Raw genomic sequence first — 19,061 nt, 5'->3', positions numbered from 1 at the left:
TTTTTTTTTAGTGTTGGTTATTGTATCTAAAAATAAATAGACATTTAATTTAATAGATTGGGCTCTGTTGTTAAATGCAGCCTTTAATACTTTAGTAATGTGCTCTAATAGGGCTCCCTATTGTATAGCATTAGCTAAGATAGATTTTTTTTATCCTTAAGAAAATTGTAATTATAATTGAGTTTATTTAAATGCAGAGCCATAAATTGTTCAGTAAACCACTGTTTTTAAAAATAAAAAAAAAGCAATTTTATGTTTTCTCCCCCTGCTGTACCAAAAATGTACGAAACTGTGACTTCAAAACTGAGTTTACTCAAACACTATGTCTGTAAAGGCTAATGTTTTTGTGTGTTTGAAGAGCAGAGAAGTAGGTTATTTGCCGTATAGCCAATATACTTGTATACGTTTTAAATATCCTGTGCATAAGCGCTTAATTGTTTATTGCATGATATGTTGGCCAAGTGTATTAAACAACAAGAAAAACTAAGCGCCCACATAGCAATAATAAACGTTATATAACCTGTAAAAGTTGATGAAAGAGTATAATGCGATGCATAGATGCGGCCGTTCTATTGACAGACAAAACAAAGATCTGCTCATTCGCCGGCCAAAAACCTTGTTAATTCCATTTGAGCTTGTTTTTCATATAGCCTAATGTTAAGTGCAAGTGTCTGATACAATACCAACACTGACGACGCAGTGTTGTTTAATTATTGACATTTTTCCCCCCGTATTTCAGTAGAGTGAGCCAAGGAATTGTTTTATTTATCAAAGTCACATTGAGTGACTTCTGGGAAGCAGCAGAGTAGCCTCGAAATGCCAGACTGCGGGTCAGCAGTTGGGACAGACGAGGAGGATCGAATTTTGGCAATTTTTGTTCTAAAAAAGGTCATAAAATCGTTGCATTGTTCTTCTGTAGCTCCTGTGAGTGGAGCAATTTGAGGTTTAAGGAGATGATTTATGGTGGAGAACAACTGTTTGGAATTGCCAGAACTATTTTGAATAATATTTGAATAGTACTGTGACCGTGCTTCTTTGATGGACTTCAAATAAGCTTTTTGGTGGTCCCGATAGGCCAGTTTGTGAACAGTAAGTCCAGAAGCTTTATACCGCCACTCAAGGGCACATCCAGCTACCTTCATTTTCCGCAGGTCACTTGTGAAGCAGGGAGCTGAGCGGGAAAACAGAAAAATAAAAAAACTAGAGAATGTGTTTTGTGTGTGTGTGTACTGTGTGGAAATAACATACTCCAACTATTTCAGGGAACAAGCACTGCTCTTCAGGCTGTTGATTTGGTTGGTTCATAGAGGTGCTATGTGGCAAGCCGACGTGATTTATTTGACACCTTTGAGAATAAGGCTAAATGTCTCCAACAGTGTTACAACAGTACACAATGCACACATGGAGACAATGAAAAAAAAACATACTGATGAACCTACAGAACCTGAGAACAGCTCAGAACAAATTTAGAACATCTGTATCCATCTCCATAATTGACCGGCTTTTTGCCGAAAATGATTGGTGGTATGAGTTAGAGGTGGCACGATACCATTTTTTCAGAACCGATCCCGATCCGATACCAAAAGTTCTGAGTATCAGACAATACTGATACCGATCCGATACCAGCACAGTTTTTTTTTATTATTATTATTTTTATACCACAGTGTGTGTTGACCTGATCATCACTCTTTTGTGTATTACACACAATCTACTAAATATAGACAACTTCATTATAAAGAAAAATAACAAATTAAAAAATATATAATCATAATCTATGAGAAAAATACTACTCTAAACTAGGTTAGTGGATAATTCAGCAGCAAAAGTTACTCTACAAAAATGATGAATTCACAATAATTTTATAAAATCTAAACATTTAGAGAGAAAAAAACATTATTTAGTGGGGGAAAAAATAAAAATAAAATAGGTATAATCTGGTAAAATGTTACACATTGCTCTTTGTATTGTAATATACATTCATGAAAAACAAGTAAATATAATTAAATATAAATATATGCAATAAATTAAATACATTTCTTTTACATTTCTAGCACAGTAATGAGGCAGCAACATATGATAGATAAGACAGAACAAGAAAGGCTATTAACAATCTTTCATTACGCAAAAGTATTATAACATGAAAGGCTCCAATACAGGGCGGCACGAAGCGCTTATGCGCATCCCTTGTGCAGAATGATGAGCTTGAAGCAACACGGAGTCACAGCGCGCAGCACTCCTCATAGAAAAGTTCAAAGCAATGATGCGTAGTGTATTAAATCCAGTGTTGGGGAAAGTTACTTTTAAAAGTAATGCATTACAATATTGCGTTACTCCATAAAAAAGTACTTTTATGGAGTAATTACTTTACTAATTACGTTACTTAGTTAATTTTTATGGAAAGTAATGCATTATGTTACTTTTGCATTACATTTTAAATCTGGACAGGGCTTGCTTGTTTGTTTTTAAATTAAAAAGTAATGTGTCACTTTACTAGTTAATTAAAAAAAGTAATCTGATTACGTAACTCGTGTTACTTGTAATGCGTTACCCCCAACACTGATTAAATCTGTGCGTTAGTTTATTGAGCCTTTTCTTTTAACAGTTTTAAATTTCAGTTACTGTGCGCGTGAATAACAATTCATAGTGCTCTGTACTCCAGTGTTGTGATCTCTAACAGACACCCGGTAGAAAGTAACATGATTTAGAATTAGCTATAAAATCCAGCAAGATAAAGTCCTTTTTTTTTTTGCAAAACTGCTGATGTTTATCTACAGATCAAGTATAATAATAGGAACATTGTATCATCCTGGAAAGAGTTTCGTCATTTTGACTGTCGTAACTGAACGCGACGCGCAGCTTGAACACTGAATGGAGGATGACTGACAGCCGCAGCGGAGAGAAGGATTTACGTGAACGACTTAAATATTCATCTGTACCTCACATTAAACTATGGAACGCTCTCAGAAATATAGTGCATGGAAACTTTATGGTGCTTTATAATGTTTTTGTGCCTTTCGTGGGGCTTAACAATAACACAGAATAGTATACGCACTATATCGGATTTAAATTGGTCTCATCTGACCGATACCCGATCCGGCAGAAAATGCCAGTATCGGAGCGATACCGATCCTGAATATCGGATCGGCGCACCCCTAGTATGAGTCATTCTGGACTCTTCAAGAGACATTTTGATTTTTGAATAAAATTCAGTCCATCTCCCAGCATGATCTGTGTGCATCCGCACCTAAGCTGCAAGAGAAATATGTGCTTGATCTGGAGAAAGATTTTGTAAATGAAGTATACTAGTTTACATGGAAAGAAGAACATGTCTGTAAGAGCACTACTTACACTACTGAGGAAAGATTATTTATACACAGTTTTCCCTAATGTGGATATTGCCCTGAGACCAATGCAACCAATGCCAGTGGAGAACGCTCATTCTCTTAAGCTGGCGCTTGTCAAAAACAGGTTGAGATAAAAAATGGGCCAGCAGAGATTAAATCACCTCACCCGAATTGAAAGCACTATTCTTCGCCAGATAGATTTCATGAGCATGATCAATGACTTTTCCGCTAGGAAAACAAGAAAAAAAAAAAAAGAAATAAACTTCTAAAAGGTAAGTTGTGTTATCTTTGCTTGGTTTGCCTAATGTGTTTGCATATGCATTTATATGTATATGAAACTATTATTGTTGATTTTAAGTCACATATTGTTCTCTGTTTTTCTGATTATTAGCAATAAAACATACATGTCATGTGCACGTGTTTGTATTGGGTTGGGGATGGTGGCCTCTAGAAAAGCCAGAGCCTAGGGGCCTGTGTAGACTTTAATCCGCCGCTGCAAGGAAGTAACAAAAATATTCACATACCACACAAATACATTGTCCAATATAACTTACAGTTCCCCTTCAGGAACTCGAGCTGCGGCCGAAGACACTACGTGGGACCTGGCTGTGGTGCTAGAAGCTCTTTGTAAGTCTCCATTCGAGCCTATTGAAGAAATCTCTGATCGCTTCCTGACAATTAAGACTACTTTTCTTCTAGCTATTACTTCTCTAAAGAGAGTTGGCGATCTTCAGGCCCTCTCAGTGGCCCCTTCCTATTTAGAATTTGCGCCCGGCATGGCCAAAGTGTTTCTCTACCCTCGAGCGGGGTATGTCTCGAAGGTTCCCTCGGTTATACCACAGCCTATCGTGCTGCAGGCCTTCTGTCCTCCTCCCTTCAGGGAGCCAGACCAGCAGAAGCTTAATTGCATGTGTCCAGTGCGAGCACAGAGCTGCCCTGTGGAGGAGGGCGGACCATCTGCTTTTATGCTATGGTCCCCCTAAGCGAGGTCTGCCTGCTACGAAGCAGACCCTCAGTCGGTGGATAGTTGATGCCATTACTACTGCCTATGAGTCCTCTGATCTCCCCTCACCACTGGGAGTCAAGGCTCACTCGACCCGAAGTATGGCGGCCTCCAAGGCCTTCTTAGCAGGTGTATCTATGCAGGACATCTGCAACGCAGCAGGATGGTCCATGCCCCTCACTTTCGTCAGATTCTATGGTCTTGATATGCGAGCCACCCCTGGCTCTTCAGTTCTCTTGTCTTAGCTGTGCTCTTCCACACTAGACAGGGATTTGCAAGTCTGGCGGCGTGGGCATTCTCGTTCCCGTAGTGTCTTCGGATGCAGCTCGAGTTCCTGAAGGGGAACGTCTCCAGGTTACGTATGTAACCATGGTTCCCCGAAGGGAACGAGACGCTGCGTCTCAGAGCCATACTTCCGGCATCCCTGCGAGCGCTTGCTTCATTCCTTGAAGCTGAAGCCGGTTCCACCTCACGTGCCTTTATAGCTTCCTGGTCGCTACGTCACCCGCCTGTGACGTCTCGCCCTTCCATTGGACTGATTACATTACTGATAGGGGCGTTCCCGTAGTGTCTTCGGATGCAGCGTCTTGTTCCCTTCGGGGAACCATGCTTACATACGTAACCTGGAGACGTTTTTTACGATTGCTTACTCACTAAAATTGAAAATAACACACAGTTACTAAAACCTTACACTCCAGGAGCAAACCTCAACCCAGATCTGCACAACTATAAGCACATTCTCAGCCTCACACTTTTTGCAAAACACTACACACATTGTTTTGCAAAACACTAAACACACTTTTCTACATTAGACACAGAAATCTAATATAATGTCACTTCTTTGCCATTTCAAGACACTGCTTTCCAAAATTCTACCCCTATAAACCAATTGATTAAACATGGCCGTCAGGTGTGCAGACACTTAGGTGCTTAACTGTAAACTCAACGATCAGGTGTAAGCACTATAAAAAGGCAACAGATGAGTTTACCTGTCTTCAACAAAAATGGAAGGCAATGCTGCAGTAAAAGGAAAAGGAAGAGGAAGAGTTAGGATGAGAGGGGCAGAAGAGTGAATATGCGAGGGGGAGACTGTGGAGGAAGAGATAGACCTGGAGGAGGACATGGACAAAGAAGACGGGGACCAAATTTATCAGATGCTATTCGAGCAACCTTGGTTGACCATGTTGTAAACCATGGGTTGACATTGAGAGAGGCTGGACAGAGAGTTCAGCCCAACCTTAGCAGATATACTGTTGCTACAGTAATTCGGACATTTCGACAAGAGCACAGGTAAAAAACTACTTTTCTCTGCTGTCTACAGTACAATATAGCCTACTATATGACCTCCATCAGTACTATTTGGTACCATTCACTGTGTTCCATGTTTGAGACAATGTCTTGTGTGCTGTCTTGTGACATTTACTGTAACATGTATTTTGAATGATCTACATAGGATTGAGGGTTGAGAACGTAGAGTAGGATGGGGCCTCATATTCACAGAGGAACAAATAAGAGCTATCATAAACATGGTTTTGGCCAATAATGCGATACATCTCAGAGAAATTCAGACAAACATCCTGAATGACCACACAGTTTTCCATAATGTCCATCAGGTCTCTCTATCAACACTGGGGCGAATCCTAAAAAACCTTCAGGTGAAACAACTCTACCGAGTGCCATTTGAAAGAAATTCTGAAAGAGTAAAAGGCCTACGGCATGAATATGTGGAGGTAAGTAATGTACACTTCAGTATTGTACTGCACACGGAACCTTTTTACATGTTCTCTCTTTTTTTTCATCTGGGACCATGTATCTTTCCACCGATCTGCTCTGGTCCAAAACTGGTTTCATGATCATCCACAATTTTCATTCCAATACCTCCCACCATAATCTCCCTTCCTCAACTCCATTGAAGAGTTTTTTTTTTCGGCATGGTGGTGGAAGGTTTACGATCTCCAGCCCTATGTCACGATACCTCTCATGCAAGCCATGGAGGAGGCCTGTGACCTAATTGTGGATGAAGTGCTATGGCCAGATCCAGCTAGGTGAAGAGATGATGCTTAGGTTGTTTTTTCTATTTTTTAATTTTTATTTTTATTTTATTTTATTTTTACTTTAAACTCATGCTTTTGTTTTTGTCTAAATTTTTTGTTTGTGTACTATATTGTATTTAGAATATGTTCTGATATTCAGTGCAAAATGCAACCTTTGGAAAAGCATGGATGTATTGAATGGTTTTAGTGTGTGTGTGTGCGATGTCACTTCTTTGCCATTTCAAGACACTGCTTTCCAAAATACCACCCCTATAAACCAATTGATTAAACATGGCCGTCAGGTGTGCAGACACTTAGGTGCTTAACTGTAAACTCAACGATCAGCTGTAAGCACTATAAAAAGGCAACAGGTGAGTTTACCTGTCTTCAGCAAAAATGGAAGGCAATGTCGCAGTAAGAGGAAGAGGAAGAGTTAGGATGAGAGGGACAGCCCATAGAGGAAGGGGGGTAGAGAGAGGAAGAGGTAGACCTGGAGGACGGGGACAAAGAAGACGGGGACCAAATTTATCAGATGCTATTCGAGCAACCTTGGTTGACCATGTTGTAAACCATGGGTTGACATTGAGAGAGGCTGGACAGAGAGTTCAGCCCAACCTCAGCAGATATACTGTTGCTACAGTAATTCGGACATTTCGACAAGAGCACAGGTAAAAAACTACTTTTCTCTGCTGTCTACAGTACAATATAGCCTACTATATGACCTCCATCAGTACTATTTGGTACCATTCACTGTGTTCCATGTTGGAGACTATGTCTTGTGTGCTGTCTTGTGACATTTACTGTAACATGTATTTTGATTGATCTACATAGGATTGAGGGTCAAGAACGTAGAGGAGGAAGGGGCCCCATATTCACAGAGGAACAATAGAGAGCTATCATAACCATGGTTTTGGCCAATAATCCGATACGTCTCAGAGAAATTCAGACAAACATCCTGAATGACCACACAGTTTTCAATAATGTCCATCAGGTCTCTCTATCAACACTGGGGCGAATCCTAAAAAACCTTCAGGTGAAACAACTCTACCGAGTGCCATTTGAAAGAAATTCTGAAAGAGTAAAAGGCCTACGGCATGAATATGTGGAGGTAAGTAATGTACACTTCAGTATTGTACTGCACACGGAACCTTTTTACACAGATGAGATACATTGTCATCTGGGACCATGTATCTTTCCACCGATCTGCTCTGGTCCAAAACTGGTTTCATGATCATCCACAATTTTCATTCCAATACCTCCCACCATAATCTCCCTTCCTCAACTCCATTGAAGAGTTTTTTTTTTCGGCATGGTGGTGGAAGGTTTACGATCTCCAGCCCTATGTCACGATACCTCTCATGCAAGCCATGGAGGAGGCCTGTGACCTAATTGTGGATGAAGTGCTATGGCCAGATCCAGCTAGGTGAAGAGATGATGCTTAGGTTGTTTTTTCTATTTTTTAATTTTTATTTTTATTTTATTTTATTTTTACTTTAAACTCATGCTTTTGTTTTTGTCTAAATTTTTTGTTTGTGTACTATATTGTATTTAGAATATGTTCTGATATTCAGTGCAAAATGCAACCTTTGGAAAAGCATGGATGTATTGAATGGTTTTAGTGTGTGTGTGTGCGTGCGTGTGTGTGTGTGTGTGTGTGTGTGTGTGTGTGCTTTACTATAAAAACAACATCTATGAAAAAAAATTAAAACCCGGACTGTATCATTATAAAAGTTACAATTGTTTAAAGGGGTCATGTGATGTTGCTAAAAAGAACATTTATTTAGTGTATTTAGTGTAATGAAATGTGTTAATGCGGTTTAAGGTTCAAAAAACACATTATTTTCCACATACAGTACATTATTGTTTCTCCTCTATGCCCCGCCTTTCTGAAACGCGTCAATTTTTACAAAACTCATCGTTCTAAAATGCTAGGTGTGCTCTGATTGGCCAGCTATCCAGTGCGTTGTGATTGGCCGAATACCTCAAGTGTGTGACAGAAATGTTACGCCCCTCACCATACTGTGATGCCTTGTGCCGGAGTGACGAGACAAAACCAATACAACCCATTATAAACGAGGCATTTGTTGCATCCAGTGAGGACATAATTACGGATTATAATGACTTATACTGTTTTTTTTTATGCGTTGCGTTGTCACATCCTAATATTTGGGTTGAACTGTTCTGGAACAGTGTTGTAAATACAACTTAACCATTGATTTCTAGTCGTGTCCTCTTTTGCAAGGCCAAACAAAGTGGTTTCACTTTCACAAACGAAACAGCGTCACACACGGCGGGCTTGAGTGAGCGGCGTCGGCAGGCTTGAGAGCGGTGTGGCCGGCAGATTTGAGGAGCGGCAACCACATGTGACGACCCCGGGCTGGACTCCGCTTCGTCCACGGGGAAAGCCGATCCGGTGATCCACAGCGCAAAGTTGATGTATTTCCTCAGCGACCAGCATGGATCAGCTCTAAGCATGACGAAGCGGAAATCATCCTCTTTTGGAAGGCCAAACAAAATAGTTTTGCTTTCACAATGAAACACACAGCGTCTTCATGACATGACGGCAGCAACAATACTACAGCGAGAATAAAAGTAACGCCTTCTTTCTTTGCGTGAACATTTGGCCGGCGTTATGCAAATCTTCCCACATCGTGACGTAGACATGTGGGGGCGTGTTAGAACGAGCCGTTTTAGGTAGGCGTGGTTGACTCTTAACTTTTATAAAGAATATCTCCTTGGATTTGAGACTTTAGTCTTTGCGACTTTACAGATCTTCTTGTACTAACACTCCAAAGAGAAAGGAAAAATTGAAATCGCATCATATGACCCCTTTAAGATTGAGCACAGCAGTGTGTAAATGAATCAAACAGAATCAGAATGTATGAACCATGTGTGTTCCATACGGTGTCAAAGCTGGGTTTTGTTAAATCAATGGAAAGTTTTGAATGAAGTGTTTCATTTTGCAAAAGATCTGAGGTGTTCTGCTACTTGTGTGTGTGGATCTGTGAATTGTGTGTTGTGTTTTGACAAAATGAGCCTTGTTTTTAAAATTGTGCTTAAGCAATTGTAAAAAACTGTAAGTAAACTTTCAGTATTATCATTGTACCAGCAAAACCATACACCATTTTTTTTTTTATCATGATCATTGGGTCACTCACATCTCCGGTTTAGATCACATGTGATGTGCTGTACTTGTGGCAGAATTGACAATAAAGCAGACTTTGACTTTGACTTTGACTTTGACTTTTGACTTTTGACTTTGACATGTATGGTTGCTGAACAGTTCCTGTTCTGACCGGTAGATGGTACAGTTTTCATTTGGCAGGTTTTAAAAGAACTGCAGAGAAATTGAGAACTTATTCTCTATTTATCTCTATTTTCAGTCTTTTATCTCTAACAAGCTTTCCAACCAAAATCGTATCAATGAATAACACTAAGCGTAATTGATGCAGAAGATCTTAATGGCACACAGTCATTAATTGCAATGAAAATTGTTGCGTTAAATCATCATATGCATGTTTTCCTAAATGTAACTTTAAAAGTAAAATAAAATAAAACTAAACTAAATCAATTAAAATAAAATAAAATGCATGAGTCTCATGACTTGGTGAATTACGTATGAACTCCCTGAGTTTGTCTGGTCTTTATCATGTGACTTGTCTGGCTCTGGCTCTGCAGAAATGCTCAGGAACAAACAAACAAAACTCACTACAGAAGCAGCAGTATTTTAGCAGCATGAAGACCTACACAGATGATTCTGTGTAAAGATGAATCACATCAAAATATTAACATAAAGCATCAGTAAAGACACATGTTGGATCCTGATGCTATCCATTATAGACAAAAGCCACAACAAAACGTCTCAGGTTACTTATGTAACCATGGTTCCCTGAGTAGGGAACGAGACACTGCGTCCTCTAGGGGTCGCTATGGGGATGCCTCGTCGTGACCCGTGTGAGAAGCATACATTGAAAAAACACCAACAACACATTGGCCGGTGACAGCCCATGACGTCACTACCGGTGCCACTATTAGTATAAATAGGCGCCGGGAGAACATGTCATTCACTTCTTCGTCTGAAGCTTGCGTTCGAAGCATGGCAGGAAGCCTAGAGGACGCAGTGTCTCGTTCCCTACTCAGGGAACCATGGTTACATAAGTAACCTGAGACGTTCCCTTTCAAGGGAACTTCGAACTGCGTCCTCTAGGGGTCGCTATGGGGAACGGTATACCCATGTCGCCACCTGAAGCATACATTGAAAAAACACCAACAACACGTTGGCCGGCGACAGCCATGACGTCACTACCGGTGCGACTACAGTATAAATAGGCGCCGGGAGCACACATCATTCACTTCTTCGTCTGAAGCTTGCGTCCGCAGCATGGCAAGAAACCTAGAGGACGCAGTGTCTCGTTCCCTACTCAGGGAACCATGGAGATGGCTGCCCCTCTTTCCTCGAAAAGAGAGACAAACGAGAGCGGAGCTTTTTCCTTGAAAAAACGCTCGCAGTGCACGCCGATTGCCCCCTCGGAGACATCGCGTGCGTGCTCTTTGCCCAAACAAAAAACGCATAGATCGTGTGTGTGTGTCATCAGATGTTAAACAACGACAACACGGATGCACACATCCTCTAAACCAGGGGTGTCCAAACTACGGCCCGCGGGCCAAATGCAGCCCGTGGATGAATGTTAAGCGGCCCGCAGCTGTCTTAGTAGTCTATATTATATATGGTCCGCCAAGCATAAGGTTTCCATACAAACCACATATGTCAAAGGCAGATGAAACAGCACTTACATTCTCAACAACACTAACGCGGAAAATAGGAAAAACTAAAAACAAGATATTTGCAGATTTTTGTCCTCAACAAAACACAAGCTACTGCTACTGTCAACTCAACATCACACATACATACATCATATATATATATATATACTGTATATATAGGTGAAAGCATCCGGCCCCCCAGTGTTTCCACATCATCGAATCCGGCCCCCTTTAGGAAAAGTTTGGACACGGGTCACGACGAGGCGTCCCCATAGCGACCCCTAGAGGACGCAGTTTGAAGTTCCCTTGAAAGGGAATTCACATTTGTTTAATAGTATAAATCACATTTGCTCCTGTATTGCACAGAGTACCTTGAGAGGTTTCACCTTGAGTGAGTCCAGCGTGGATGAAGGACATCAGCACTAAAAGCAGAAGAAACACAGATATGGAGCATTTCCATTGATTCAACACAATGCAAATTACACACTGAATCATGTCTAGAGTTCATTCTACATCAATGCCACACAATGACGTCCTGTGAGAGTCAATTCACTGATGGATTCACTGCTGCCCAGACGTTTTGTATTAAGGCACTTGCATACACATGCAGCACAGATAAGTGCATGTTCTCTGAAACTCTGTATCTGATCCACAAGTAACATATCATCACTGAACTTGAACAATGAAGAATACAATAAACACTGAGGCTGTGGATTGCTATACCCTCCTACACACAGCACAATAAATCTGTTATCTTCAGTTAAATAGATTGTATTAAAAGCAGAACAAAAACAACAGAAGATAGTGTAGAATATAATGAAATACTCACAGAGTATGAGAAGCAGTGCACTGGACCCCATACCGACACATTAATAGACTGTTTTAACAGTGCTGTGTGCACTAAAACAGACATTTCCTGTGTTTAAACAGTCATTTCACACTTCAAGAAGAGACAAGGAAGGAGGAGACAAAACTCTACACAGAAATGCATGAAGAAATAGAAAGAAAAAGATATTCATTCTAAGATATTTACTCTTTTAGTGCATGCAAGTTGTTAGATATTTTTCTCCTAAAAAGACTGTTTCAAGGTTCTTCCAGTAATTGTTCTCGAACTGCGTTATTTTCTTCGTTCACAATGCAACAGCCACACACATTACGGACAGATCATAATAAAGTGGAATCACAATGTGACATCTAATGCAGGCTCTTTTTGAGTTATTCTCTCATCAACAATTGCAGTTGTATATAGAACACTTAAAGTGGACACATATATACACACAAACACAGGTGAAAAAAAAAACAATCAAGCAGAAGTCAAACCACAACCATCAGCTCAACTCAACTCATTATTCAGGCCTCTTAAACTAAAGATGTTCTCTGTCATTTTCTCACTATAAGCAGCTTCTGAATTTAGAAATTCACAAACAACAATGGGTCTTCAGTGATGAGCTGGAAGAAGCTGTATGGTGCAATATGTGAAAATGTGTATTGCTGTAACTCTGAATTTTCATTCATTCGCCCATGGCCTCCAAAAAGTGAGGCCCACTATGACTACTTTTGGAAACAACCCACAGTCGTGGCCTAATGGTTAGAGAGTCGCACTTGTAACCCGAAGGTTGTGGGTTCGAGTCTCAGGTCCGGCAGGAATTGTCGGTGGGGGGAGTGAATAGCCAGCGCTCTCTTCCACCCTCAATACCACGACTGAGGTGAGACCCTTGAGCAAGACACCGAACCCCCAACTGCTCGCCGGGCATTGCAGCAATATGGCTGCCAACTGCTCCGGGTGTGTCTTCACAGTGTGTGTGTGTGCACTTGGATGGGTTAAATGCAGAGCACAAATTCCGAGTATGGGTCACCATACTTGGCCACATGTCACTTCACTTCAAAATGCTGTGACTTCTGCCTACCAAAGAAGCGTCTGCAGAACTCGCTTTGACAACTGTGAACACTGAACAAAAATACCTATAAAGCTTACAAAACAAAAACTAAACCATATCAGTGTTGAGTTTTAAAATATACAGAAATATATAAAGTGGCTTGTGTTTTAGAAAATCACATCTTATTGTAATCTTGATAAAACACATATCGTTGGAAAGGTCTGACAGCCAAGGTTCCATATTTCATAACTGTTTTGTAATAGAAGTGATATTGTGACAGAATATTATTGATTTGTGACAGAAAACTGCACAAAAAAAAAATTCAGTAGTGTTTGGGTGTCACCCAGTGGTTATTTTTGGTATAGTGCCCAAACAAAATCTCACAGGAGCCACAATTTTTGTGATATCAACTTAAAATTTGGAACATAACTTTGTTACACATATGACTTTGATTTTATTGCAACTTTAGAGTGCAGCATATTTTATAAAATATTTATTGTACATAAAATAAAAAATAGTATACTACATTATCTTTACTGTAAACTTAAACTTTTATAACTTATTTATACTTTTTTCTTTTTTTAAATGCTTACACTTCAGCAATAATCTTCTATGTGTTTTCTTTAAAAAGAGGCCAACCTTAGGTCTGTATTCCAAAGCATTCAGGAATTACAACCATGTTGTAACAATCATTGATAAACAAGTGTTGTTTTCAGTGAATTTAAAGGGTTATACATGTCCTGCGGGATACAAACATTAAAATCAAAAATACGAGTCATGTTTTGAAAAAAAAAAAATCATGAAATTGTATTATTTGAGTCCCAATCAGATGGAAAATAGCAATAAATTAATTTTCTGATGTCTCTTTATGGTTTTGCCCTTTTTAGGGTTAATGCAAACAGTCTATACTGCTATATTAGCCTATAATAGGAATATTGCATTTACAATCTGGTTTACCAGTCAGCAGGCAATAACAAAATATACATAGATTCAATTAAATTCAATTCAAGTTTATTTGTATAGCGCTTTTCACCATACCATTACATTCACACTGGTGTTTTAGGAAGCCAAACAAATTAGAATAGAATATAATAATAACAACAATGACAGTAATAGCCATATATTGTAAAACAATTGCACTATAAAATAAATGAAAATGAATATTTTATAGGTATATTATTTTTGCTTTACATTACAGTAGGGAAATTACAATACTTCTTTCCTAATTTCTACACTTGAAAGAGATATTTTGAATTTGGACTGCAGTAACATTAACCATTTAAACTGCTAGCTGTCAGCAATTCTTACTGCACTTTTAAGCTTTTATTTTGATGGAAACGGTAGTAGAGCTTTTATTTTGAAGGAAAACCCCAGCTTCAGTGAAAACAGGCTAACAAAAACGCGTCTCAATACAAATCTAGTGAAATGCTGTAATCGTCTGCCGCGAAAGAGCATAACTGGTGGCTGTTGCGTTCCCAAACGCACGCTAAACTCACAGCACATGCAATAACGAGTGCACTTCATTCACTGCGAGCTGAGCCGATCTGAGGCATGGAAAACACAGGATCACGAGCTGATTGATTAAATGAAGTGTGCGCTTCGCTTTAAAATGCACAGCGAAAACAGACTTGATGAAGGAATTAAGCCATAGTGTGCTTTTGATTTTATTTAGTTTGACAGATACTGTGCCAAAGCATAATGGCCCAAACACAACTTTAAAGACCTTTTATGTTAGAATAAGAAGTTTAAATATATTTAAGAAACTACACTTTTTGCCCGGAAGACCTATCGTTTTATATCGTCATGTGACCACGATGATGTAGAGACAGTTTTGCTATCGTGATACCACGATATTGATAATACTGTTACATCCCAAATATATTACATATATAATATATACTACATATATGTATTAGGCTTGCCTAACACTGACGGTTAAGCCGCAACACCGGTTACGTCACATGTCTGCATGTGTGCAGCTTTAGGCCTGCCTGTCTGTTTTTCCCCTTCGGGGTGGTTTGTTTGTTTTTGTTTCATTTTTATTATCAAAATAAATAACCATTTCTCCTGCAATTGAGTCCTCTCTTCATCTCCCCGCACGCACCGTGACACAAACAGACGATGAACACTATTAACAGCAATTATTATATGATGCAGTCAAACTTATAGCAAAATTTGGTTTGAAACATAGATGGCATTATGGTGCTTTATTGGTCTGTTAATTATGTCAAATATTTATGAATCAAATTATAAATTATTAAAATGTATTTAATAACCTAATAACTTCCATAACCATTCATGTCTTAATACAACTAAACCTGTGTGTACCATGAATTAGGCTTATCTCTGCTATAAGCAGCATTTAAGTAACAAAACCTTACTGTAAGTTAAGGCCTTTGAGTTGAAGTGTTAAAAAAAAAGAAGAAAAAAGAAAAACAGCAGAACTGTGAATACACGCCTCGAGCATGTAAGGCCGCATATACGATGAGACAGCAATAGCTTCGGAATACATAGAAATCTGCAGAAAATAGCAAAGACAGTCAAACAAGTAGATGTGTCCACAAACTCACCATCTCTGAGCAAAAATCAATTCATGATGTTTGAACTTCTTGCCATTATAAAGCAGGGAAACATAAGACATGCAGCAGTGATTGGAGATGAAGAGCAGTTACACCGACAGATGTGTCATGTGCTTCAAGCTGCCCAAAAAAAACTTATGAATGAAAAACTCCACAAATCCCTCAGTGATGTTTCTTTTATTTAAGCCATTGTCCAAACATTTTACCACTTCAGTTTTATTCCAAATATAAGAGAAGAAAACACAAGCACTTGTGTTGTGCCTCCGGCTCGTTCAAGCTCAACAAGAAACAAGCCGAGACCAAGACAAAACCAGCCAAGAAAGCCGCTCCTAAAGCCAAGAAGCCCGCAGCCAAGAAACCTGCCGCTGCTAAGAAGCCCAAAACCATAGCAGTGAAGAAGCCCGCCGCTAAGAAATCCCCAAAGAAGGCCAAGAAACCCAAAGGCAACGAAGAGCCACAAAAAAGCAAAGAAACCAGCGACTCCAAAGAAAGCAGCCAAGAGCCCTAAAAAGACCAAGGCAGCCAAACCCAAGACGACAAAACCCAAAGCAGCCAAACCTAAAAAGACAGCAGCCAAGAAGAAATAAAGTCATTTTTTCCCTTCTGTTTTATTTTTTTTATTTTAAAACTATCTTTTAAAAACCACCAACTAATTTGTGATAAAGACATTATATCATCAGTCATCTGTCCAATGAAAGTATCATGTTGCCATGAGTACATTATTGTATATTATTATTATTATTAATAAATCAAACAATAAAATAATGAATATGCAAGGCAAGTTCATATAGCACAGTATAACTGTAATCTAAAGGGATCTGCATTAAAAAAAGTCATAAAAATGTTCATATAAATAAATTAAATCTAAAAAAACTAATTTGAGAAACAATAATGTAAGAAAATAATAAATTAAATAAAACAAAATAATCTAAGAGGCATTGTCTACAATTACACTACTACTATGTGACACGTGCTTGAGGAAGGGGGTTGGGTTTGAAGTTTGGAGGGAAGTTCACTGATTGGCTTGGAACGTATTCAGATTCCAGCCAATAGGAGACTGGCACGGTTTCTTTTAAAAGTAACGTTGCAGCTTGCTGAATTGTCATTTATTTTTTGACCTGTGTTGTAACAGTTGATGTTACAATGAGTGGAAGAGGCAAAACCGGCGGAAAGGCTCGTGCTAAAGCCAAGACTCACTCCTCCAGAGCTGGACTGCAGTTCCCCGTCGGCCGTGTTCACAGGCTTCTCCACAAAGGCAACTATGCCGAGCGTGTCGGTGCCGGTGATCCGGTTTATTTGGCCGCTGTGCTCGAGTACCTCACTGCTGAGATTCTGGAGTTGGCTGGAAACGCCGCTCGGGACAACAAGAAGACCCGTATCATTCCGCGTCACCTGCAGCTGGTGGTGCGCAACGAGCTTCTGGGTGGCGTGACCATCGCTCAGGGCGGCGTGCTGCCCAACATTCAGGCCGTGCTGCTGCCCAAGAAAACCGAGAAACCAGCCAAGACCAAGTAAACTGAGTGAAGTTTCCCTTCAAACCAAAGGTTCTTTTAAGAGCCACACATTTTCGCTGTGCGAGAGTGATTTACTTCATCTGATCACGAAATTGATATGAAAATCTGTAAAATGATTAACTGTTTAAAGTACAGTAGAAAAGAGCACAATATAAAATAACAATAAATACATGTGGAGAGACACAAAGCGTCTCCCTGACATGGCTGCTTCAACACTAACTGCGGTTACTGAAACCACGCCTTCTTTCTTTGCGTGCACATTTGGGCGCATTATGCAAATATTTCCACATAGTGAAGTAGATATGTGGGGGCGTGCAGTCCCAGCACACTATATTTTTCCACTTTTACGTTTGCTTTACAGTGCTAAAACAGTTTTAATGAAAATAACATGCCGTATGTTTGTCTAGTAGTAGTGCACTTTTATTTAGGTTGTAATTAATTGTGTAGTCACAATGTATTCTGAAGATACTCCGCTTTATTGCCATAGTTAAAAAGATTTACAATTACATACTGCATACAAACAAAATATTTGTGTTAAGAAAAATCTGTATTTATTTCATTTTTTATTTTAGTTCCATAAGTCCAACTCTACTCATTCAGTAAGAATTAAATGAACAATTATGGGTCTTTGTGCATACATTTATGAATTGTTTTTGTTTTTGTCGTTTCATGTAAACAAAGAGAAACAAAGGACAGGAACCACAAACTGTCGCCACTAGGGCTGGGTATCGAGTTCGATACTTTTTAGGCACCGACAGAATTGCCTCAATACCATCGAATATCGAAAAACGTCTCGTCGTTCGGTACCAAATTTCGATACCTAAGGGGTTAATCTCATCAACGTCAGTGAGCCAATAAGCCTGCAGCACTAGGTGTGCTCAATTAGGCGCGGCGCACGCAGATCTATGGAACGATATTCTGGACAATTTTCAAAAGGAATTGCAAATTTTATTTTCAATTGCGTTTTCCATATGTGGACGCATAAATTTGCAATTGCAAATCCTGCATTACCGTTTGCATTTTTGCTTTCGCAAACGCACAGTGACTGCCAAATTTCAAATGAAAAAGAAAAGTCCATTTGCAACTGTATTTCCCATGTCTTAGGAGTTACGAGCCTGTCATATTTAAATAGCAATATTAATTACCACGTCTGCTTTTTCACTCTCGCTGCGTCGCGCATGTCTGAGACAGGTGAAAGCGTTTGGTTAATAGTGAATATTGACCTATTGTGCGTACCGTTGTGGCTCCCGCTGTTAGCAGGGGATAATCGCTACATTTGGGGTAAAAAAGACATAATTATGTATTGTGCCAAGAAGGTTGCACTGTCTGTTCGTTCACACAGGTACGAAACTGATTGGTTGCTGCCTTTAGCGGAGCCTTTACCGATTACCTCCATTGATCAGAGCATTCGGCACGGTCGTCTGTGAGTGACGTCACCTCCCAATACAAACACGCCCCATAGTATAGTCCTGCCCTGACGATGATTGGCAGCTTTCCATGTAGACATCGAAAATTCAAATGCAAAAAGAATTGCAATTCCATTTGAGTTTTGGCAGGTTACATGCGCGACGCAGCGAGAGTGAAAATGCAGACTGGTAATTAATATTGCTATTTAAATATGACAGGCTCATAACTCCTAAGACATGGGAAATACAGTTGCAAATGGACCTTGCTTTTTCATTTGAAATTTGGCAGTCACTGTGCGTTCGCGAAAGCGAAAATGCAAACGGTAATGCAGGATTTGCAATTGCATTTGGATTATGTCACAATTTATGCGTCCACATATGGAAAACGCAATTGAAAATACAATTTGCAAGTCCTTTTGAAAATTGTCCGGAATATCGTTCCATAGTCAAGTGTGATACAAGTAAGACTTTATTAACTACATAAACACTTAAACTGGTCTAACATACACATAAACACTTAAACTGGTCTAACATACACATA

The 19,061-nt window shown here is 39.5% G+C and overlaps 3 protein-coding genes and 1 pseudogene across 3 annotated transcripts in view; 3 read left to right on the top strand and 1 right to left on the bottom strand.

Annotated features, from left to right (window-relative positions):
• Positions 1–12,004, bottom strand: part of LOC107745504 (B-cell receptor CD22-like) — a gene marked incomplete at its 3' end in the record, with an annotated part of 96,290 nt that extends 84,286 nt beyond the window's left edge. The window contains exons 1-2 of the mRNA XM_016559392.1: positions 11,974–12,004; positions 11,531–11,566 (exon numbers count right to left, since the gene is read on the bottom strand). Coding sequence (XP_016414878.1) covers positions 11,531–11,566; positions 11,974–12,004 — 67 coding nt within the window. The remainder of the gene's footprint in view (positions 1–11,530; positions 11,567–11,973) is intronic.
• Positions 10,534–19,061, top strand: part of LOC107745493 (histone H2B-like) — a 12,429-nt gene continuing 3,901 nt past the window's right edge. The window contains exons 1-2 of the mRNA XM_016559382.1: positions 10,534–10,538; positions 15,486–15,488. The gene's annotated coding sequence lies outside the window, so the exon portion shown is untranslated. The remainder of the gene's footprint in view (positions 10,539–15,485; positions 15,489–19,061) is intronic.
• Positions 12,749–16,187, top strand: LOC107745503 (histone H1-like; annotated as a pseudogene).
• LOC107745495 (histone H2A-like) lies at positions 16,533–17,284 on the top strand. The gene has a single exon (XM_016559384.1). The coding sequence runs from the start codon at positions 16,744–16,746 to the stop codon at positions 17,113–17,115; it is 372 nt and encodes a 123-aa protein (XP_016414870.1). The 5' UTR covers positions 16,533–16,743; the 3' UTR covers positions 17,116–17,284.

The sequence above is a fragment of the Sinocyclocheilus rhinocerous genome, unplaced genomic scaffold, assembly GCF_001515625.1.
Source record: "Sinocyclocheilus rhinocerous isolate Xijiao unplaced genomic scaffold, SAMN03320098_v1.1 scaffold3851, whole genome shotgun sequence".
Taxonomy (NCBI): Eukaryota; Metazoa; Chordata; class Actinopteri; order Cypriniformes; family Cyprinidae; genus Sinocyclocheilus; species Sinocyclocheilus rhinocerous.
The sequence above is the reverse complement of the archived record's forward strand: the minus strand, read 5'-3'. Positions and strand labels throughout refer to the sequence as shown.

Excerpts from the sequence above, each read along its gene's own strand:
- LOC107745495 (XM_016559384.1), top strand. The coding sequence starts at position 16,744 with ATGAGTGGAAGAGGCAAAACCGGCGGAAAGGCTCGTGCTAAAGCCAAG.